Below are 22,926 nucleotides of genomic sequence, written 5' to 3'. Positions count from 1 at the left end.
TACTTAACATTTACTTGCTCTGTTAGGAACTTCTCTAAGGAGCTCCTAGTTCTGTAGTAGATGACAGGTTTCAAATCTGGTCTCAGGAGTTTCAGTTAGATCTAGTTCACAGTAAGTAGAGCTGATTGGGGATTCAAATTTGAGCCAAAGAGCTCAGTTAGCTGTCTGACCTAATAGCATTATTCATTTAGTGTCTGTGGGCACATTCTTTCTTAGGTGCCGATGAAACTGAAATGTGTGCTCTCCAGGAACGTAGGTTATAAGCAGTGTAACAGGAAGTAGGAGTGTGTTATTTTCCTCTGGAAAGAGCCAAGTGTAAGGAAAACATACTGTGGCCCAATAATCCTTTCACTTCAAACAGAAGCATAGCCACTCTGCCGTGTTTATCCTTGTGTCATTTAGATATTGATGTTCATATTTTAAGGACCAGCTAAACAAGAGTACAAGGTATCTTAATTGCCCATCTTAACTGACAAGTCACCCACAGAATTTGTTTAGGGTGGATAAGTAATCAGCATCTTTCACTTAACAGAATGGGGAAATTGTGTGTTGGTGAGTGCAAAAAAAAAAAAAAATACAAATACAAATGCAGCTGAAGCCATTGTCTTTAACTAGTGGCCCCTGGCTGCTATCAATCAAGGTATAGAAATGTGTCCATGTGAGAGTCTCACAAATCCTATGCAGTCATCTCTGTTCTGCTGGTAGAAATGCAGGGCCTGTTGAGTCTCCTCACTTACAGTTCAAAATCGGAAAGACCTTTTATGAAGGATATGACATTCAAAGCTTTGCAGCATGTGAGACTCTCCCAGCCGGAAGTCAGGTCTCTTCTTGTAGGGCCTCCTGGTTAACATTCGCCCCAAACTTGTCCTCAGTGAATGGATCATCTCTATGAAGTCTAGCCGAAGAACTGGCTGCTCCTTGAGATGGTAGAACTGACCTGAGGCTTAGATGTGGCAGGGGTTTCTGAGACCAGAACTCTCTGTCTAAGGTCATCCTCTCAACCCAGGAAGTACTGTCTCAAGATCACACAGACAGTGGGGGAGAAGGGCAGCCCCTGCTTAGCTGCCACTTGAGCCACACCTACCCTCATGACTACACTGGAGACACACATGTTAAAGCCAACATGTCCTCAGGTCCTATAGAGACCCGTTATTGTCTCATGCTCAGCTCAGTCAGCTTTCCATATGTTACTTCAGAATGGCCTCCATGAATTGTGAAGCTAAGTATTCAGGTGTGGTTTTGCTGCAAACCTGTAAAGTCACAGAATCTGTCCTCTCAGCCCTGGGCCAACCAGCCTCATAAATGGTGAAGGATAGGTGTTCCTGTAGCCAACCAAAGGGGTGCAAAGCGTGCTTTCAGACTTTTTTCTTTTATTCATTTATTTTTATTTATTTTACATAGGTAATACATTCATGAGCCTTAATTTTATAAGTATAAAAGAAACGTGGTAAAAAGTCACCCTTCCATCGCCATGCCCCTTGGTCACTCAGTTACCCTTCCACAGGCAACCCTGGTTAGCAATTGCTTGACTGTCTTTCTGCAGATTGTTTATGCCAGTGACTGCATGCAGAAGGCACTGTTTTATACCTTGCCATTATTATTTAATATACAAATAAATAAATTGGAGATCTTTCCATGTCAGTATGTAGGGAGCTTCCTCATCTCTACATATATGGAAGTTCTATATTGTTAGACATTTATGCTGTTTCTAATTTTTTGCTATAATTACAGAGGGATGCCATGACAAACCTTGGACATGTGCCATTTTTCACATATGTACGTCTACCTGTAGGCTAGACATGAAATTGCTGGGTCATATGTACATCTGTAATTTTGACTGATACTGCCAGGCTGCCCTACATAGAGCCTGTACCAGTGTATACTCCCACTGACAATGCAGGATTGTGCCTGTTCCCCCACAATCATGTGGACATTGCTTTGAGTTAAGAATACACAGATTACCTAAAGATCTATGTAGGATACTGCATCATGGGGACCAACTGTGATGCTATTCCACAAGACATACAAAACAAGAATATTGAATTTTAAATTATTTCCAGAAGAGGCAAGAAAAATAGAAAACTCCTGGAGGAAGAAGTTTCTACCTTAGTACTTAGACTGGCATGCATTAGAGGAGAAATAGATGTGTTTCTCTGCAGGACCTAGGAGGGACACCTGTTCCTTTCAGCACACCTGTTGTTCATTACTTTTTGGTCTCCTCTTCCCTCATCTCACTTGGAGTTAAGGTTTCTGCAAGTTGGAACTAGATGAATGTTAACCTTCTGTTTTTTTCATTAGGTATTAATTTGTTAACCCTTTTCCCTTATCCAGCTGTTCTTCATGGTTCTTCTCTAAAATGTCCAAACAAGCATATTGTGCAAGCAGCTCTTGTTTTCCATGCATTCTTTTTTGTGAGGTGAATAATGAAGACAGGTTATTATGTCTCAGATCCTGAATTTCTAGGTGGGCTTAAACATTGACAGGTTGTTCTCTGGAGCGCCTGGAGCAATCTCTGGTGCCTCAGTCGTGCACACTGGTGCCTGCCTCCTGGCCTTGCCAATAAAGATTGTCAGAATTTTAAAAATTATTATTAATAGATTTTATTTCTTAGAGCAGTTTTAGATTTACAGAAGAATTGAACAGAAAGTACAGAGAGTTCCCATTTACTCTCCCTCCCTTCCCAGTTCCCCTATTACTACCATTTTTCATTGGTGTGGTGTATTTGATGAATCAATATTGATGCATTATTATTAACTAACGCCCATAGTTTATGTTATAGTCCGCTCTTTGTGTTGTACATCCAATGGATTTTAACAAATGCATAGTATTCACCATGCCTAACAGTTTCAGTCTTTGAAATGCACTGTGCTCTACCTGTTCATCCCTTCCCCCCGCTACACTCTTGACAACCACTTATATTTTTACTGTCATTATCATTTTGCCTTTTTCCTGAATGGATGATACAGTTGGAATCATACTGTATGTGGCATTTTCAGATTGGCTTCTTTTACTTAGCAAAATGCATTTAAGATTCCTCCATGTCTTTTTTGTTACTTAATAGCTATTTTTATAATTTAATAACATTCCATTGTATGGATATACTGCAGTTTATTGAAGGGCATCTTGGTTGCTTCCAATTTGAGGCAATTACGAATAAAGCTACTATAAACATCCATGTGCAGGTTTTTCTGTGGACGTAAATTTTCAGCTCATTTGAGTAAAACCTAGTAGGATTGCTGGGCCATATGGTAAGAATTGTCTAGCCAAACTGTCTTCCAAAGTACCGTTTTGTTGTACCACTATGCATTCCCACCACAGTGAATGAGAGTTCTATTCCTCTACATCCTTGCCAGCATTAGACGGTATTAGTGCTTTGGATTTTGGCTATTTTTACAGGTGTGTAGTAGTATCTCATTGTCTATTGGGTGTTAATACTTTTACTTTGATTTTTGGTAATTTGATAAGCATCATGATTATTTTTTGTTCTTTAATTACTAATGAAAGTGAACCTTTTTTATTTTGTTTATTTACTATTTGTGTTTTTTTGCATATGTGAATTTGTATTGTAGCCTTATTTGTCCAGTGGGAATTTCATATTGTTTGTGGAGGTTTTTATGTATCTGCATTGGTTTTACTCAGTTTTTTTTATTGTGGTAAAATATATATAACATAAAATTTACCATCTTATCCATTTTTAAGTATGTGGTTCAGTTGCATGTAGGTTTTTTTTGTTTTTTTGTTTTTTTCATTTCTCTTCATTTTTTTTTAAATTTTGGTATCAATCTACAATTACATGAGGAACATTATGTTTACTAGACTCCCCCTTTCACCAAGTTCCCCCCGACATACTCCATTAGTCACTGTCCATCAGCATGGTGAGATGCTGTAAAATCACTACTTGTCTTCTCTGTGTTGCACAGCCCTCCCCGTGCCCACCCCCCACATTATACATGCTAATCATAAGGCCCCCTTTCTTCTTCCCCCCTTATCCCTCCCATCCCATCCATCCTCCCCAGTCCCTTTCCCTTTGGTAACTGTTAGTCCTTTCTTGGGTTCTGTGTTTCTGCTGCTGTTTTGTTCCTTCGGTTTTTCCCTTGTTCTGATATTCCACATAAAAGTGAAATCATTTGATACTTGTCTTTCTCCACCTGGCTTATTTCACTGAGCATAATACCCTCTAGCTCCATCCATGTTGTTACAAATGGTAGGATTTGTTTTCTTTTTTTTTTTTGAGAGGGCATCTCTCATATTTATTGATCAAATGATTGTTAAGAACAATAAAATTCTGTACAGGGGACTCAATGCACAGTCATTAATCAACCCCAAGCCTATATCTCAACAGTCTCCAATCTTCTGAAGCATAACAAACAAGTTCTTACATGGTTAACAAGGTCTTACATAGTGAATAAGTTCTTACATGGTGAACAGTGCAAGGGCAGTCATATCACAGAAACTTTCGGTTTTGACCACGCGTCATGAACTATAAACAGTCAAGTCAGATATGATTATTCGTTTGATTTTTATACATGATTTATATGTGAATCCCACATTTCTCCCTTATTATTATTTTTTTTAATAAAATGCTGAAGTGGTAGGTAGATGCAAGATAAAGGTAGAAAACATAATTTAGTGCTGTAAGAGGGCAAATGTAGATGATCAGGTCTGTGCCTATAGAATAAGTATTAATCCAAGCTAGACAAGGGCAACAAAACATCTATGGATGCAGAAGATTTCTCTCAAAACAGAGGGGGGTGAATTTCTCTCCTGATGGCCCCCCTGTGACTGTGCCTGTCTTAGGTTGTTCCTCCCTTGAGGAATCTTACCCGTCTCTGGCTAACCAGTCATCTTCCGGGGCCATGCAGGGAAATGTAAAGTTGGTAAGTGAGAGAGAAGCAATATTCTTTGAAAAGGTTAGCTTTTTACTTCTGCAGATTTATGCCCTGTGGCTTCTATGCCCAGCATTTGTCTTGAGGTATCTTTACCACTTGGAAGAATTACGATACTCGGTAATTTTCTATATGAGGCACTAATTCTACTAAAGGGTTGTAATTAGGAAGGAAGAAGAAAAGCTATAGAAGTAGCAGATGGAAGAAAACATGGGAAGATTGATTATTTCTTTGACATATCTTCTTATAGAGTAACATAAGCATGTATAGGTTTTAAACTACTAATTAAATTGCGCACATACATTAACATAATAGGAATACAGCTACATAACAAAAGCAGACCTACAATTACCAGCCATATCCAGTGAAACCAAGAAAACCAGTTAGGTACCCTAGGCATTTGTGAAAACTTATCAATGATATGATGGATATTATCTAACTGAATTTGAATAGTTTGAGAAAAATCAGACAAATTAAAACAGCACATTCCTGGGAACTGTTCACATCCCATGTGTTCTTTTAACAGTAAATAGTCTATAGTCACACGATTTTGGAGCACTGCAACTTGCACTTCTCCTAATTCTTGGTTGAGTTCCGACAATACAGATCCAGTCAAATTTGTTGTTTTACTGTATGCACAGGCCAGCTTAGATATCTCCTTCTTCATTCCAATGGCAAGTCCAGGAACTAGTGGGATGACTGCAGCTACAACTGCAGCAGCGCCAGGATCTTTGTTGAAGTTTTTTGATGTTCATCTTCTGGAATGACTCTTCCAGAGGATGTTGATGTTGGAAGTTCTTCATATTGTATCTTAATTCGTTTTCTGTGTAGCCAAATTAGGCTTTGATCCTCTGTATAAACACAAACAAACCCTTTGCCCACACTTTGATATGACCTTTATACCATTGTGAAGAAACTATTGGAGATCACCACACAGGAACTGCTTTTTTTTTTTTTAAGAGAAAGGAATATTATCAGAAAAATGTACTTCCATAGCTGATCATCTGACACCCTTTGAAAGATCAAAATTAAGGATATGTAAAGCATGCATTAATCATTGATTTGCAGTTAGTTTTATCCTATCAGGGAGTAATCCCCCTTTTCTTTCTCTTTTTTTTTTTTTTTGTTATCATTAATCTACAAATTACATGAAGAATATTATGTTTACTAGGCTCTCCCCTATACCAAGTCCCCCCCACAAACCCCATTACAGTCACTGTCCATCAGCTTAGCAAAATGTTGTAGAATCACTACTTGTCTTCTCTGTGTTGCACAGCCCTCCCCTTTCTAGGATTTGTTTTCTTTTTATGGCTGAATAATATTCCATTGTGTATATGTATCACATCTTCTTTATCCATTCATCTACTGATGGACACTTAGGTTGCTTCCATTTCTTTCAGTTGCATGTGTTTTTAATATCATGTCTTATGTCTTATTTCTTTAATATTTTCCTCTAATGTTGATTTTTTTTTCAACCCAACTCTTCTTTTGACTTGATTTTCTTTTGCTTCAAAAGGCCAAAACTACTTCTTCCTCATTGAGATCTGGAAATTTTTCCATTTTAATGAACTGATGAAATTAATTTAACCTTTTTGTCCCTGGGTGATGTTTTAAATAACTGATGCTTCTAAATAACTCTTATGATCCAGTCCCTCCTGATGCTGATGGAATGTTTCATTTCCAAGGAGCTCTTTTCAAGCTCACAGTGACCCCAAGCTGAATTCCAGAAACAATTCAGATGTAACTTCATCATATCTGTACTAACTTGCTTGTTGGTGTAAAACATATCCTTTATGATAACCTTTCCGAAGTGACTTTATTCTGGACTTTTCCATTTATGGACTAAAGGTGGGTTTGAAACTCAGCCATGATTGCTGTGTTGAGTGTTTACAGACTAAGGGGTTTACATTCACCTTGAATTTCTGCCTGAAAATTAGACTTTTAAATAACATGTTTTACTTTAAATGAATTTTGTTATGCAGTGAAGGAGTCTGCATTTTCCTTGCCCTTTTTGGAATTGAAAATAATCTACTTCGCCTAATTACTGCCTTTTCTGCAACTAGTCCAAATCCATAAAATTGCAGTAGCTAAATAGAAACCGTACTAAAATGTGATTAGGGCTTATAACTTCAGTGTGCCTTTTGCAAAGAGATGTTTTGCTGATGTTTTAAATGTGTATTGTGTTAATGTAAGTTTCTGTTATTAATTTCCTGTTTTTTCTTTAGTGTTTGTAAACCCACAGCCCCAAGCCTGTCTCACTAAGGTTTTTGTATGTGCATTGAAGTTGTTTTCTCTAATGACAAATACAGAATCGTTTTACCACAGCTCTTCCAAATCTGGTTCTAATTTGTTTGCCACTTTAGTTCCCCAGCCTTCATCCCTCCCAACCTAATGTCACGCTGTCCTCTTTAAGGCATTTTGTGTATTTCCAAATGAGGAATTTTTCTGAGTGAAAGTTAAGTCATTTTTTTATTCAGTCAAAGTTGAACGTTCTTCTCATTCTAAGCAAATATTTTATTTTTTCTCTTTTTGGCTTCTAAATACAGATGCCCTCTGGGCTGGCCAAGGCAAAGTACAGAAAGCCTTGTTCCATATGTCCAGGGAGTTAGGGTGGCAGAAAATAATGGAATAGTGAACAGGCGCCTATGGTCAAGGTGAAGCCCAGCTTGAGGGTGGGTCAGAGTAGGTCTGAACCGTGAAAAAGTGGAGAAATACAAATACTTGGTTACTCTTTCATTTCCTGTCTTTCATGTCCTTTAATTTTCTGCTTTGAAGAGGCAGTTTAAGCACATCTTATTTCATGAGATGTAAAGATCCAAAATATCTAAAAAGTTTTTCTAAATGTTGTCTCTCCCCAATAACTATAATTTTTGTTTTTACCTTATTAAATACACCTATATATTCTGAAGCCAAAGGGCTTTGTCCTGGATCAGAGCCAACACTAGGTTAAGTTGCATGTAAAAAGCAACAAACAGAAAATGGGCTTGCTGCTGGTTCTGGGAGTCAAGAGTGCTCTTTTTGCATCCCCACCTTTTGCAATGGCTCTTATCTCTCCCCTACCCCCCAGTCTGTCTTTCCTCTATACCCAGCTCAAGATGTTGGGGAGCTGGTAAACCTTAAACCCTCCAAGGAGAAAACAGAGCAGCTGCTCTTGCTTCCCCTCCACCCTTTCTCTGAGAGCCGTGAAAGTCATGAATCTGAAATATTAAATGCAGGCAGGAACTGCTCAGACACAGCCATCTGGAGGCAGTGACAAGCCTCTCTTTGGCTCTGCCAGTGACGCTATTGTAGTTCACTACCAGCACAGAAGGATTCAGAGTAAACCATCATTTAATGAAGGAAAGGGAGCAAAATGGCGATCAGACATTCGTCCACCCCTGGCAGCCACAGCGTCTCTCACCACCCACAGTCAGGCTCTTCTGGAAGCAGCTTCCAAAACAAGGAAAGGTTAGAGAGCAAGAGTGGACTGTTTCAGAGGATTATATTGCTTAAAGAAGAAAATTGACTAGCCACGTGTAAAGGAGTAGAGATTTGTTTTCTCTGAGTTTAAGAAGCTTATTTTGGGAAATGCAGCTACCACCTATTCCTTTCCATTGTGGTCAGGTTGAGAAGGACTGGGTTTAAGTTATAGTGGGTCGGATAAAAGTTAAAACAACCAATATTCAAGTACTTTGACTGAATGCATTAGCAGAAGGAAGAAATATACCAGATATTGAGAGGTGTGGACTCTGGGGCCAGCCAGCCTGGCTTTGAATCCTGACTTCAGCACTCACTAGCTGTGAGACCTTGGACAAATTACTCCATCTCTAATAAGGTTCTTTTTTTTTTTTTTTTGGCCAGGTAAGCTGGTATTTATTTATTTATTTATCTATTTTAAATTTTTTGTTATGGTATTATTGATATACACTCTTATGAAGGTTTCACATGAAAAAACAATGTGGTTACTACATTTACCCATATTATCAAGTCCCCACCCCACCTATACCCCAATGCAGTCACTGGACATCAGTGCAGCAAGATGCCACAAATCCACTATGTGCCTTCTCTGTGCTACACTCTTCTCCCCGTGATCCCCCACACCATGTGTACTAAACATAATACCCCTCAGTCCTCTTCTCCCTCCCTCCCCACCTGCCCTCCCACACACCCCACCCCTTTGGTAACCACTAGTTCATTCTTGGAGTCTGTGAGTCTGCTGCTATTTTGTTCCTTCAGTTTTGCTTCGTTGTTATACTCCACAAATGAGGGAAATCATTTGGCACTTGTCTTTCTCCACCTGGCTTATTTCACTGAGCATAATGTCCTCCAGCTCCATCCATGTTGTGGCAAATGGTACGATTTGTTTCTTTCTTATGGCTGAATAGTATTCCATTGTGTATATGTACCACATCTTCTTTATCCATTCATCTACTGATGGACACTTAGGTTGCTTCCATATCTTGGCTATTGTAAAAAGTGCTGCGATAAACATAGGGGTGCATATGTCTTTTTGAATCTGAGAAGTTGTATTCTTTGGGTAAATTCCAAGGAGTGGGATTTCCGGGTCAAATAGTATTTCTATTTTTAGTTTTTTAAGGAACCTCCATATTGCTTTCCACAATGGTTGAACTAGCTTACATTCCCACCAGCAGTGTAGGAGGGTTCCCCTTTCTCCGCATCCTCGCATAAGGAGATGAAAAGAGTTAATATAGGTTAAGTGCTTTGAACAGTGCCTGGCACATATTAAGAGCTATATAGCAATGAAAAGGATTTTAATGTCATCTGGGCCAACACTTTATTTTACAGATTAGGATGTGTAATCAAGATTAGAAGCCACTTCTGCAGACTTCTGGTTCAAGGCTGCTGCCACTATTCTTAAATATATTTTAGAAATACGTAGGTCCCAGCCATAAAGGTTTCAGGCCATTTTATAATGCCTTTTCAACCTATAGTCTGGTTTGTTTTCAGACTTAGTTCTTACATATGTCCTTACGATACAATGCTGTTTCACAGAAACAGGTTACCAGAAGAATTTCTCTCTGTGACTAAGAGAATGAAAGTCAGGAGTCATGGAACAAACTAAGAGAGACCAAGACCAGAGCTTTTGTGAGGTATGGACCATGTAAGACAAGATAAGATGGTTCTGATGTCAGCATTCTCGTCTAGACCAGTGGCTCTTGACCTTTAATCCCTGTTAGACTCTCTTGTCAGTCTTGGACTGCCTCCTTTTCAGAAAAATGCACAAGCTCACACACTAAAAACATATTTTCAGGTGGTTTCAGGGTTCATAAATCCCTAGCTAAAAACCTCTGTACTGAGCAACATAGTAGAGTATTTAAGAGCACACTCTGGAGCCAGATGGTCTGGGTTCAAATCCTCTTTTCCTTATTATCTGTGCTACCTTGAGCATGCTACTTATTGTCTTGGGCTTTAATTCCCTCTACTGTAAAATGAGGATAATAATAGTATTTGATTATAGGATCATTGTGAGAATTAAATAGTTACTATATGTAAAATGCCTAGTACTTGTTTAGCTCTCAGCAGTGTTTACTATTAGTGGTAGTATTGCTGCCTGAAGCTTAGCCCATCAGTAAATGTTATGGACAGAATGAATGAATACTAGTGAAGATATCAAGTCTAGGTTGGAGCATCCCAACCAGTGTGTCATAAATGGGCTATGTCAAGATACTGATCTGCTTAATTAGCCACTGGGGCTACCAAAGCCCTAGCTGGCTGCTCCTGGCTTCAAGCAGCAGCATCTGCAGTATGACATACAACTATCCTTCTCTCTGGGTCCTTGATGTGAAAAGTTGGGGTAGCTCTGATCAAGATCAGCTGGCAGATAGTGAGAATCACATAGGCAGTCCAGATTCCAAGCCCAAGATATTTCCGTGGATGGGTGGTGAAGAGAATCTTAACCACTGAACCTAGAGCTGAGGCTTCACAAGTTTGGCTCCCTGGCTCGAGTAGGATCCATGCTACAGCAGATGTGAGGGAAGTCCTGCTAACAGGACACTCCAGTGCCTCCTCACACATGAGGACCCAGTGAGTCACTTTGCAAGAATTTATGGAGAGCCCACAGTGAACGAGAAACCAGGCTGGAGGCCAAAGGAGAGTGAATGCTAGGGAGAGGTAGTACCAGGGCTGCAGGAACTCCTAAGGAGACCCAGCCTTGCCTGCAAGGTAAGATTCTAAGGGCAGTAGGGAGCCATTCAACTTTTACTCAAGGAAGTGGTAGGTTTAGATTTGCAGTTTTTTTTAAGTCACGCTGACACAATATTACAGAATTAATAGGGAACAGTCAAGATTTTGCAGACATAATGTTTGGAGGCTCTTAATGTAGTCAAGAGTTGAGAGGTGATACTTGCTTGAAATAGGTACCTAGACTTTAGTTATTCACTTTTTAATTAAGGTATAATTGACGTATTAGTTTCAGGTATACAACATGATTTAATATTTGTATATACTGCAAAATGATTACCATAATAATTAACATCTATCACCATAACTAGTTACAGAATACTTTTTTCTTAAGAGAAATTTTAAGATTTACTTTCAACAACTTTCACATATGCCATATAGTATTGTTAACTATAGTCACCACACTGTATATTACATCCCCATGACTTATTTTATAACTGAGAGTTTGTACCTTTTGACTCCTTTTACCCATTTTGCCCACCCTTAACCCCTGCACCCAGCGACCACCAATCTGTTCTCTGTATCTATGACCTTGAGCTTGATTTGCTTGTTTTTTAGATTGCATACATACCTGGAATCATACAGTATTTATCTTTCTATGACTTATTTCACTTAGCATAATGCCCTCAAGGTCCATCCATGTTGTTACAAATGGAAAGATTTCATTCTTTTTATGGCTGAGTAATATTCCTCTGTATGTGTGTATATGTATCCCACATTTTCTGTATCCATTCATCCACTGATGCACAATTAGGTTGTTTCCATGTCTTGGCTATTGTAGAGAATGATACAGTGAACATGGGCTTGCATATATCTTTTTAAGTTAGTATTTTCATATTCTTTGGATAAATACCCAGAAATGGAATTGCTGGATCATATGGTTCTACTATTAGTTTTTTGAGTTCTGTAGAGGACTCCTTCCAATTGTGATGCCTACGGGATGTTGACTGAGATGGTCAACAGGCCAGTGGATGGACAGATCTGAGCCCAAGAGAGAGGTTGGAATGGGCAGAATTCATTCATTCTGTCCATAACATTTACTGATGGGCTAAGCTTCAGGCAGCAATACTACCACTAATAGTAAACACTGCTGAGAGCTAAACAAGTACTAGTAGTAGGACTGGCTGCCTGCCTTCCATGGAGCTCCCTTCTAAGGGGAGCAAGTTTAAAAGTGGGTTTTGGTCAATGAAATCTTAATTTCACAACCAGTTTCACTATCACACTTCTCTTGTATGGTCAACTTTCAGAATTCTTAAATGTATATTTGAACCCTCTTAATAAAAACTAACATTGTTCTCTACTTTGAAGAATTTGTCTCCTTTTCTTCTTAGCTGGCCTCATCCACCCTCTCCCTGTGTGTCTTTGCAGGAGGTAGCTGTACTACTCATAATGAGAAACTGTCCATTTTCTCATATTTGTAACCCAGAAGGAAATCTCTGACCTTAGCTGTGGTTCTCAGTGCTGGCCAGAAGCCAACTTCATGTCTGCGTGCACGAGCAGCAGTTTGCCATGGAGAGCTTGGGACTGCAGACAGTGACCCTTAGTGATGGGACAACAGCCTATGTCCAGCAGGCTGTCAAAGGTGAGTATTTCCGGAGACCTCAGAATCTTGCTCTGTCCCCAAGCTTCTGGAAAGGAGTGTCCACTTCCAAGAGTTTCACTATCATCCTGTCTTCCCACCTGCTTGTCACACTTTGTTCTGCATGAGAATCTCTTGAGGTAATTGATCAAGTGAGCTCTTTAAAATAAAATGCCATCTGGTCAGACTAGAAAATCAGACTAGCCCAGCTGTAGGAGCCAAGACCTCTGAAAGGCAGAATTGCTTACGTATGTTAAGTAGTTCAAAAATAGAGGATGAGCACAGTGTGGGTTATGACTTCCTGCATTTCACATATTCCCTTTCCAGTTTCTCAGTGCTTTCTAGAGGCAGTTCATTTTAATTCGAGCAAGTTTAAGCATTCAGATGATCTATTGAGCATCTACCATGTACAAGATACTCTTCTTGGTTCAGAGGGAGACACCAAGCATAGGTCCCATGCCTTCAGCCCCACTAGGGTGCCAGAAATAAAAATACAGGGCACACTGAAATTTTAGTAACAGATGCCAATGAATAATTGTATATAATAAGTATTTCCCAAATACTCCATGGGATAGACATGTGTAAACATGGGATTCAAAACTAGAAATAGTAAAATAATAACAGTAGGTACTAAAAAAAAGGCTATCTAAATTCCGATTTACCTGAAATACGATTCTCAAGGAATTTAAAATCAAGATGGATGTGGAGTTGAAATGGAGTCATTGAAGGGCAGGACCTGACATTCCCTGTCAAGACAGGCTCCTCCTTTCTCCCCAGCATTCTCAGTCATGCCAGAAGGCTGTGTATCATCCTTGGGCAGTAGTGGACAAAGACTGCCTCACCCCTACTCTTCAGTTTGCCTTTCCTGGACTCTGTGAGCTCTGCCGTCTCGTGATGCGTCATTGTTGCGCCGTTGCCCACCTGCGCTTCAACACATTGTCAAAATGCGTTTTAGTACCCAAGGCTACAGATAACTTGTTTGTTGATTTCATTTAAAATTGTCTGCTTCCTGATGATGACAAACAGGCTCCTTAATCTCTTCAGTAAGCTTTTGCTATACCGCAGTATAGGGGGTGCCTTCTGGAAAGGTTTCTTGTCAAGAACTGTCTATGATGTGTGGGTCTGGCTGACTTTATTTTCTTGAGAATGGAACTTCTCTGGAATACTTTTGAAAGCTGAAACCCTCTTTTTGCAGAATTCCTATAACAGTTCTTGCCCCTCTGCTAAAGCCTCAGTAGGAAGGGAGAACTTAGGAACTGGAGATGTGGCAGTGCTGACACCATGGACCAGTCATTTCCCATGCCTCAGGCTTCTGCTATGAATTAGTGGTCGAATGAATAAAAACAAGTGGTCACACCTGGACTAAGAAAGCCACACTCTTATCTTTCCTTCCTAAGTCTGGGTCTCTGCCTCCCCCACCTCCTGGTTTATATCTGCCTCTCATCAGTCTTCCTGGCTCTGTTCTCAGCCTGCTCTACAGTGCTACAATGTGTGCTTGCATGCACACACACACACTCACACAACCACTTTCATACCACTGAGGGTGGAGCTGGCCTGCAGAAACCAGAACTGCACTGTCCTGAAAGGCACCTCGCTCCATGGTGAGCTGTTCTGAAGTTCTTGACTAGGGCAGTTTCATCTTTGTCTGGGCCCAACTTAGCCAGCAGGAAGGCTTAAAATTTTACGAGACTTATCTGTAAGTGAGGGTAAGCATAAAAAGTGTTATTCAAAACTCATGGCTTTGAGAGTGGAAGAGCATGATGAATGAATGCACTGGGTATGTCTCCGGCAAAGAGGAACATACAGTCACCTCTCTGTCATGGACTGTGAGGGCCATGTCAGTCCGCTCTCCCCACCTGCCTTTCCCCATTGTAGTCTCTGGTGGTTAGAGGAAGTTCTAGGTTGAAATTTTTTCTCCTATAACTCTTATCCACATTCCATTCCTGCCTTGAAGCAGTACCCGCTCTGCTGGTAGAAGTTCTGCCAGTGCTTTCAGAACTCCCAAGTACTGGTGCCCTTGCCAGGCCAGATAAAGGGCTGAAATGCAGGGTAGCCTACTGCTGGCTGGCTGGGAGGGAGGAAGGGTGGTTCCTCTACCTTCATTTCAACTGCCTCTCATACTTCCTTTTTTTTCTGGTCTCCACCTTAAGTGCCTTTGGCTGAGTTACATACTGTTAGTTAATAGCCCAAGAAAACTCAGCTTGGGGACGATTTTGGAGATTCTCCCAAGGGGGAGATACCAGAAAGCTGGGCCAGAAGTAGCTGTGTCGTCCTTTTCCCACACCATAAGAGCCATATTCCTAAACCTGACACTTGTAAAGAAAGGAACACACAGACCACTTGTCATGAACTCTTCAGTCTGCCTTTCCATCTTCCATTTCTCACTTCCTTCCCCGCCTTCTGCCCAGTCAAGCTCAGGGAACACAGAGAGAGGTATCTGTGACTCTAATTCTAAATCTAACAGCCTTTTGCTCTTAGAGGTGCTTTCCAGTAAGTATCTGAGATAAAGGAAGGGCAATATCTTATTTCTTAATACTCTCTGGAGTCTTATTAATTTTTTGACTGCTTGTTGTGTGGCCCTTAGGTGAGTCAGAGATGAAATTAAAATGTCAGAGATCAGTGAAGGAAAAACATTCCCCAATAGTGCAGAGGAACAAGGCCTTAATGGGCACACAATAGCATAGCAGTCGTGTTCACTAGCTCCCTATTGTTTTGCTTTCTGTTTTTTCTAAAATGCAGATTAGGATTATTATAAAAGCTAAGGTTTATTGAGGGCTGACCACATACCTGGCACTGTTTTATATTCATTAACTCATTTAACCCTCACAACAACCCAATAAAGAAGACTCAATTTTTAACCCTCATTTTAAGAAGAGGAAACTGAGGCATAGAAAGGTTAAATAAGCTCTCCAAGATCACACAGCTAGTAAGAGGTAGAGCTGAAATTCAAAACTAGGAGGCTTTGTTCCAGATGGTTCAAATGGGGCTGGTTCCAGAACCCATTGCTTTTAGTCACTAATATACTATAGAGGATCTAGGTTTTGGTTTACTGCCACAGTGGGAGACAAGGGACTGTATTTTGATTTGGTTAGTTTGAGCCACATCTGAATTTTGACCCACTGAAGCCTCTCCAGGTTGCAGGGCATTCTTTGTTTTCCATTTAGTTCAGTCTCAGCAGCTTACTGTTAGGTCGGAAGTGCCACCTTTGCCAGGACTGGATAGACTAAATGAAGTTGCTCCTTCTGTGAGTGACAGGCAGGGAGTCTGTTGGGAGCTATAGGGTTCCTCATGGCAGGATATCTTAACCCCAGTACCTCTGAGGCCCAGGCTTAGGGAAGCAGGGAGGGAAGTAACATGGAGGATGTCACCTGTGCCTAGACATGCAGATTGTGTCTCAGATAAGCTTTTGTTAAAAGGAGGCAGGTGTCCCTTAGCCCTCTTCTGGGCCTGGCCTGCTTCTCTCCATTTCCACCTCTTCAGGGGAGAAGCTGCTTGAAGGGCATGTGATCCAGCTCGAGGATGGGACCACTGCATACATTCACCAAGTGACGGTGCAGAAAGGTGAGGGCACCCTGAGATACCCAAGCCTTGTGGCCCCCACTGCAGGACCCCTCCCTGGCATGAAGTGCCAGAGAAAGGCAGACACTGCTCTCATTACAGAACCTCTTTCCTTTGTGGATGGACAGCCTGTACAGCTGGAAGATGGCAGCATGGCCTACGTACACCACACACCCAAAGGTGGGGTCAGTCTTTGTGGCAGGTGGGAAAGGCAGAACTGACAGAGGTTGGGGCATGGACTTGCACACTCTGGGTATTGGGGCTGACATGGGAGCTGTGGTCCCCAAGCCTGCCTGGGTTGGCATTCTTGCCTAATTTCTCTGGTGCAGAGCACAAGAGCAGCTGTTTTTGCCCCCAGGAGGCTGAGACTTGGGGGTCAGTAACGGAGGGCCTTGATGGCAGTTTGGCTTTAAATATGACCCGAGGATGTCATCCAAGACCAGGAGTAAAAGCTTACTAACATTTAAGAAGGAAGCTCTTAAGGTACTGAAGTCTAACAATTCATTCCTTCTACCAGTAGTTTCTTGAGCGACTCCTCATGCTAGGCCTTCTATGAGGTGTGAAGTATACCACAGAGAGCAAAGTCAGACAGATGCCCTGGGGGACAGAGATGTGAACCGAGCCATCACGGATAACTGATAGCCCCAAACAGGGATCAGGTTCATGGAGGGCTGAGAGCTGAAGTATGAGGTGGACTTGGCTAGGAGAGGAGGGCTGGCAGGGAGGGCCGCTATTTCAAACAGAAGGAACAGCAGGTGTGGGCCCAGAGACAGAATGGTCTGTCCAAGGAACTGCTGGGAGCTAGAGTACCGGGGGTGAGTACAGCCTGGGTAAGATAAAGCTGAACAGAGAGGCAGGGGCCAGAGTGCTGGGGCTTGAGCACCAGGATGAGGGTCTTGGTCTCTAACGTGAGACTAATGGGCAGTGGTTGAACTGTTTAGGCTATTAGGTAACATGATCACATTTGTGTCCTGCAAAGATCCCTCTGGATACTGTGCTGCCCGGAGGAAACTAGAGGGGGTAAGGGACCACCAGTTAGGAGGTTCTTATGACCATCTAGGCAAGATGACAATGGTCCCCTCAGGTTCTCAATGAGTTTGAGTTCCCAATTAGTGTTTTTTAAGAGACCTCGTACTTAGGAGAGGCAGCTCCAGAAAGAGGGCCAGCCAGAGTGAACCACTAAGAAACCCAACGCTGAGACACCCCTTGGTATATATACTCACCTTACCTTAAAGCCAGGGTCCCAGCCATATCTCTTGCCCTTGTACAGCATCTGGGCTAATCACATGTTCCTTGCAGAGGGCTATGACCCCAGCACCCTGGAAGCCGTGCAGCTGGAAGATGGCTCCACCGCCTACATTCACCATCCTGTGACTCTGCCACCAGATGGCACCATCCTGGCGGTGCAGACGGAGGTGGGCTTGGAGGACCTGGCTGCAGAGGATGACGAGGGCTTTAGTACAGACACAGTGGTGGCCCTGGAGCAGTATGCCAGCAAGGTTGGCTCACAGAGACTGACACCGCCCTTCCACGCCCTTGGCCCTGCCACAACTGCCACCACTCTAGAAGACAGGCCTGTGCCTGGGCATGGCCTGAGCGACTCCATTTGTCCCCCACACCAGTTCTCCCAACTCTTCTCTCACACGTCATCACCCGTGGCGTGTATCCCAGCCCGGCCAGGCCTCTAACAACTCTTACTTGCCCTTTTTTATGCTCACTGCAGAGGGAAGGCAGCTGTAAGAAATTTAGATGGGAATTTAGGCCCAGCTTCACTTTTGGTGGTTGTAGTAATCCTCTGGGCTGTCTGAAAAAGCCCTTGCCAGTGACTTTTATTAGTTTTCCAGTCCACTGAGGTCAGATGTTCTTGTATTTATTTCTTCTCTGCAACTCATTTAGTCATTTGGGAATATAGCCTCAGTAGGCAATGGTGAGGGCAGACTCTCTGGAGCAGCTGGGATTCTTGGAACACAAGGCCCGCACAGTAGCTCAGCTGCAAGGGAAAAGGAGTTTGGCTCTCCAAATGTCAGGCGATCCAAGCTCTCTGCTAGAGCCATGGTCCAGCCACAGGGGAAATGGTACAAACAACCATGAGCTTCCTGGAGCACTAGTTTTACCCATCGATTGGAGGGTGGTGTTTTTATTATAAAACTAGTGTGACTGTATCATAGAGGAGAAGCAAAAATCCTCACATCTTTCTTTTCTAAATGAAGCACAAAACTTTATAGTAAGCCACTTTGGACTATGCCCACTCCCACCCCTGTTCCCTGAGGTGTATTTAAGAAGCCAAATTTGGGACTTGCTGCTGTTGGAAAGACAGCTGTGCTGTATTAAGTCATGAGCCCTGAGATCTGTGCTGGCTCTGCCTCTGCCTACTATGATCTTGGGTAAGTCTTCCCTCCCCTTCCAGGCACCCCCTCATTCCTCTCTAATACAATGAGATGGAACCAGATGACCTCAGAGGTCACTTCCAGCCCTGAAGTTCCTTGATTTCCCTCGATTACATTGAGAGCTAGTGAGACATGGGAGTGAAATGTGAACACTAACAGGAAGTTAGCACATTGAGCAGGCCTGGCCACCTGGGACCCTCCTCCACCACCCTCCAGCTGCTTAAGTGTCCATGATACTTTGTCAGCTGACCTGGAGCTGACTAGACAAGCCTTGTCATCAATTTGGCCCTATGACTTCCAGAGTTCTATTTCAGGAGCTCCTGGAGAGGCCAGAAACAAAGACTAAGAGACAGTTCCTGCAGGGCGCTGCCCAGGAAAGCAGAAAAGCAGTAAGGGTTCCCTAAAGCCAGAGGCGGCTATGAAACAGGTGGCCCTAGCAGTATTCCCAGGGGAGATGAAAGGGAAGGCCTTGTCAGGTAGCTGGGCACTGTGGTTAGAGCCGAGACTCCAAGGAGGGGTCTGCCCTGCATGCTCTGTAGTTTACTGGTTGTGGCCACCTCACTCCAGTACTGCAGTTAAGTGAGCTCATGCCCACAGCAAGCCCTCTTATTGTCCCTTCTGAACCCAGGTTTCCCACAAGGAGGAAGGGATCTCCTTCCATGGGAGGATAGAGGGACCCAGAGCTGCAGCCTCCAACTGTGTGTGTTCAAAGGGGGAGCGCTGGTCTGAGAGCCAGTGTCCATTAGATATGTAGTCCTCCCCATATCCATTAGAGATGGGTGGTGACTCCACGTGCCAGCCCTATTCATTCAGCAGTGTGCCCGAGGGTCTGGATCTCTCACCCCAGGCAGCCCTTCTGCCCCTGGAAGGTTTAACCCTTATTTGTTGGATCTTAAGCTGCCCTCTGGACCCACCTCTTCTTCCCTTCGCTAAGGAGAATACATATAGGAACCCCAAGATTTTTTCCTCAGGTTCTACACGACAGCCAGGCTCCCCATAATAGCAAAGGGCAGCAGGTTGGGGACAGAGCATTCCGCTGTGGCTACAAGGGCTGTGGGCGTCTCTACACCACTGCTCATCACCTAAAGGTAAGGCTGCTGCAGACAGCTTTCAGCCTTGCTATCTTCCCACCCAGGCTGTAATTCTTACCTTCCTGCTTTGGCTGTCCTCAAGTTGCTTATTGCCTACTGGAAGCAAGAGAGTAGTGTACAGAAATGTCAGCAGGGGGGCTGTGACAGGTGTGAAGAGTACAGGAGGGAAGAGAATCGGGGAAGGCTCTCTGGAGGAGGTGGCCTCTCAGCTGAAAAGGAGGCAAAATAAAGGAGGTGGCCAGTAGTGATAACTCTGGGCCCTAAAGAGAACTGAAGAGCCCATTCATCCCCTTGTCCCTCTGAATTATATGATTGCTATCCTCACAGGTGCATGAAAGAGCTCATACAGGTGACCGTCCATACAGGTGTGATTTCCCTAGCTGCGGAAAGGCCTTTGCCACAGGTAACCTACATGGATCAAGACCAAAAGTAGACTCCTTCCAGCTAAGGGCAGAGGGCTTTAGATTAGCTTTGAGAACTCCCTGAAGGGAACCCACCACCAGGCTGCCATCCCAAAGAAACTGCTGTCAGAATGCTCTGACTTGCAGGGCTCTGCCTCTGGAGGAAACTGTTAGGAAAGTGAGAAACAGCATGGTGCCGGCCAGCAGAATGAGCCTAGGGGTGTGGTAGAGAGACCCTGCCTCTTGTGTTAGCTCTGACCAGCCAGCTGTCGGGTATGGATGGCCACTGCATCTCCCTGAAACAAGGACCTCTAGCCGTAGGCTTTCTCACACTCACGTTCTGGAGTGGCACCAGCTACCCTTAGAGAGGAAAGGATAGCAGAGTGGGCTTTTCCAGCCCCTCCTATCAGCGCAGGCAGGGGTGGGATAGAGGCAGATACAGGCTTCTTGTGCCAAAGGAAGTCTGGAGCCTCAAAGAACACAGCTCAAGATGGACAGCTTCTGAATTAAGAAGATGGGACGGCAGAGCACTAGGCCCCACTGAATGCTGTTGTCACCCGTCTCTCCAACATGTGGACAGGATATGGGCTGAAGAGCCATGTGCGCACCCACACTGGAGAAAAGCCATACAAGTGCCCAGAGGAGCTATGCAGCAAGGCCTTCAAGACCTCAGGAGACCTGCAGAAGCACGTCCGGACCCACACCGGTAGGCTGGTTCCACCCTTCCTGCCCATCATCCTTAGACCTAGAGGCTGGTTCCACCCCTAGCCTTGTTCCAGCTTGCCTCTCCTTCCTGAGCCACCTCTCTCACACCCCATCTCCACAGGTGAACGCCCATTCCGGTGCCCCTTCGAGGGCTGTGGCCGCTCCTTCACCACATCTAATATCCGCAAGGTACATGTGCGCACCCACACAGGCGAGCGGCCCTACACCTGCCCCGAGCCCCACTGTGGCCGTGGCTTCACCAGTGCCACCAACTACAAGAATCACGTGCGCATCCACACAGGTGGGCCAGCTGGCAGGCAAGGACCACCCCTCTGAGGCCCCAGCCCTTCTACCATAGGCTTCTGCCCTGAGACACATTCCTAACTCCCAGCCCAGAGCCTTCCCTTCTGGCCATTCTGGGCCAGTCTGTGGGTTGGGCAAGGGGGTTCTGTGGCTCCAGCTGTCTCCGCAGAACCAGCCTCACTCACCATGATCGGTTCCCTCTTAGCTCCCTGCCACCTCTCTACACCCACCCCAAGTTCTCTCCATCCAACTGAGCCCCCAAAAAGGCCAGGGTCAGGCATGAAGGGGAAAAAGCAGAGTGAAGTGCCACCTTCAGCTCCTCACCTCATCCACTCTCCATATGCCCCTTGTGTCTCCTCCCCAGTGTCACATCCCTCACCCAGCCTTCCTTGTCATAGCTCAGCCAAGTGTCTCTCTCCCATCATACCTGACACGTCAGTCATCCCCCTCTAGCTCTTGCCTCTTTGGCTCACAACCCTCAACCTTATAAGCCTCCAGCGCCCCCCACCAGTCCCTTCACTCGCCCAGTTTGTCCCCTTGTCCTGTCCCCTCATTTTCTCTCCACCTTGTCTCTGGGCTCAGTGGTCCCACACTCTGGCCCTCTGTATTCCACTGGCCATCTTCCCCAACACTTCCATTCAGAGTTCCAGGCCTCAGTCCCTCTTCTTGCCTCTGGCTCTCCCTTCACCAGCCCTGGTCCCCACCCCCACCCCCTTGCCAGCTCCAGTTCCCACCCCCCTCACAGCCCAGTGTCTCCAGGGGAGAAGCCATACGTTTGCACGGTGCCAGGCTGCGGGAAGCGCTTCACCGAGTACTCGAGCCTCTATAAGCACCACGTGGTGCACACACACTGCAAGCCCTACACCTGCAGCACCTGTGGCAAGACCTACCGGCAGACCTCCACCCTGGCCATGCACAAGCGCAGCGCCCACGGCGAGCTGGAGGCCACAGAAGAGAGCGAGCAGGCCCTTTATGAACAACAGCAGCTCGAGGGTGAGGGGCATGGGCAGGAGGTGAGAGTGGGGACAAGCCAGGCCTCCCAGTGGCCATCCAGTGGCAGGTGTCAGCCTGGGCTCTCCTCTCCCAGCCGCCTCTGCAGCCGAGGAGAGCCCACCCCGCAAACGACCCCACATTGCTTACCTTTCGGAGGTGAAAGAAGAGGGTGATGACATCCCAGCCCAAGTGGCCATGGTGACCGAGGAGGACGGGGCCCCCCAAGTGGCTTTGATCACTCAGGGTGGTGCCCAGCAGGTAACAGGCCCTGGGGTAGGGGTGGGGTGGGCCACTCTGGTTGGTACCCTCTCCCATTTTCACTGTGACAGCCCCATCTTTACACAATTCCTGTTTTTAGCTGAGGCTGAGGGGACCAAATCTTGGAACCCAGCCCCTCGTCCTCCTTAGGAACCTTTTTCAGCTCTGCCCTTGAAGCTCAGTCTCTGGGATTCTGAAGCACAAATAGTAGTTTCCCTCATTACATGGAGGCTGACAGGTCCCGATCATCTGAATGAGACACTTGGATGTCCTTCTCAAGACAGGCATATTGGTGTAGAGGCCAGAGCATGGTGTGGGGTCTAGAACCTGGGGTTTCTAGCCAGGAGGATAACTTGACCCTTGTCAGTACTGTTACTGTCAAGTGTACCTATGCCTTTTGGAGTTGACATGAGGGTGAAATTAGGTGGAGATCCTAATTTCAATCCTGAATTGCATGGAACAGAACCCAGAGGCAAAATGGTGTGAACAGAAGAGGTCAGCAGAATAATAGCCTCTCCTTGCAACCTAGGACCTGTTCTGCTTGCTTGCCCCTGACCTCCTCCACCTCTGTGACTTAAAGTTAAT

General features: G+C 44.4%; 1 protein-coding gene across 11 annotated transcripts in view; it reads left to right on the top strand.

The window, feature by feature from the left end:
• The window catches only part of ZNF76 (zinc finger protein 76), a 31,357-nt gene that overhangs the window by 6,109 nt on the left and 2,322 nt on the right, over positions 1–22,926 (top strand). For 3 of the 11 annotated variants that reach the window (XM_073224667.1, XM_073224668.1, XM_073224677.1), the window contains exons 2-13: positions 9,879–9,976; positions 12,435–12,648; positions 16,126–16,206; positions 16,306–16,383; positions 17,503–17,702; positions 18,905–18,979; positions 19,562–19,678; positions 20,009–20,084; positions 20,663–20,788; positions 20,909–21,088; positions 21,850–22,083; positions 22,178–22,341. In XM_073224667.1, the coding sequence (XP_073080768.1) occupies positions 12,576–12,648; positions 16,126–16,206; positions 16,306–16,383; positions 17,503–17,702; positions 18,905–18,979; positions 19,562–19,678; positions 20,009–20,084; positions 20,663–20,788; positions 20,909–21,088; positions 21,850–22,083; positions 22,178–22,341 (1,404 nt within the window). In that variant the 5' untranslated portion in view covers positions 9,879–9,976; positions 12,435–12,575. The remainder of the gene's footprint in view (positions 1–9,878; positions 9,977–12,434; positions 12,649–16,125; positions 16,207–16,305; positions 16,384–17,502; positions 17,703–18,904; positions 18,980–19,561; positions 19,679–20,008; positions 20,085–20,662; positions 20,789–20,908; positions 21,089–21,849; positions 22,084–22,177; positions 22,342–22,926) is intronic. The other 8 variants (XM_073224671.1, XM_073224672.1, XM_073224673.1 and 5 more) reach the window with 5 other exon arrangements.

This window comes from Manis javanica, chromosome 16 (genome assembly GCF_040802235.1).
Source record: "Manis javanica isolate MJ-LG chromosome 16, MJ_LKY, whole genome shotgun sequence".
Classification (NCBI taxonomy): domain Eukaryota; kingdom Metazoa; phylum Chordata; class Mammalia; order Pholidota; family Manidae; genus Manis; species Manis javanica.
Note: the sequence above shows the minus strand (reverse complement) of the source record. Positions and strands in the feature narration are given on the sequence as shown.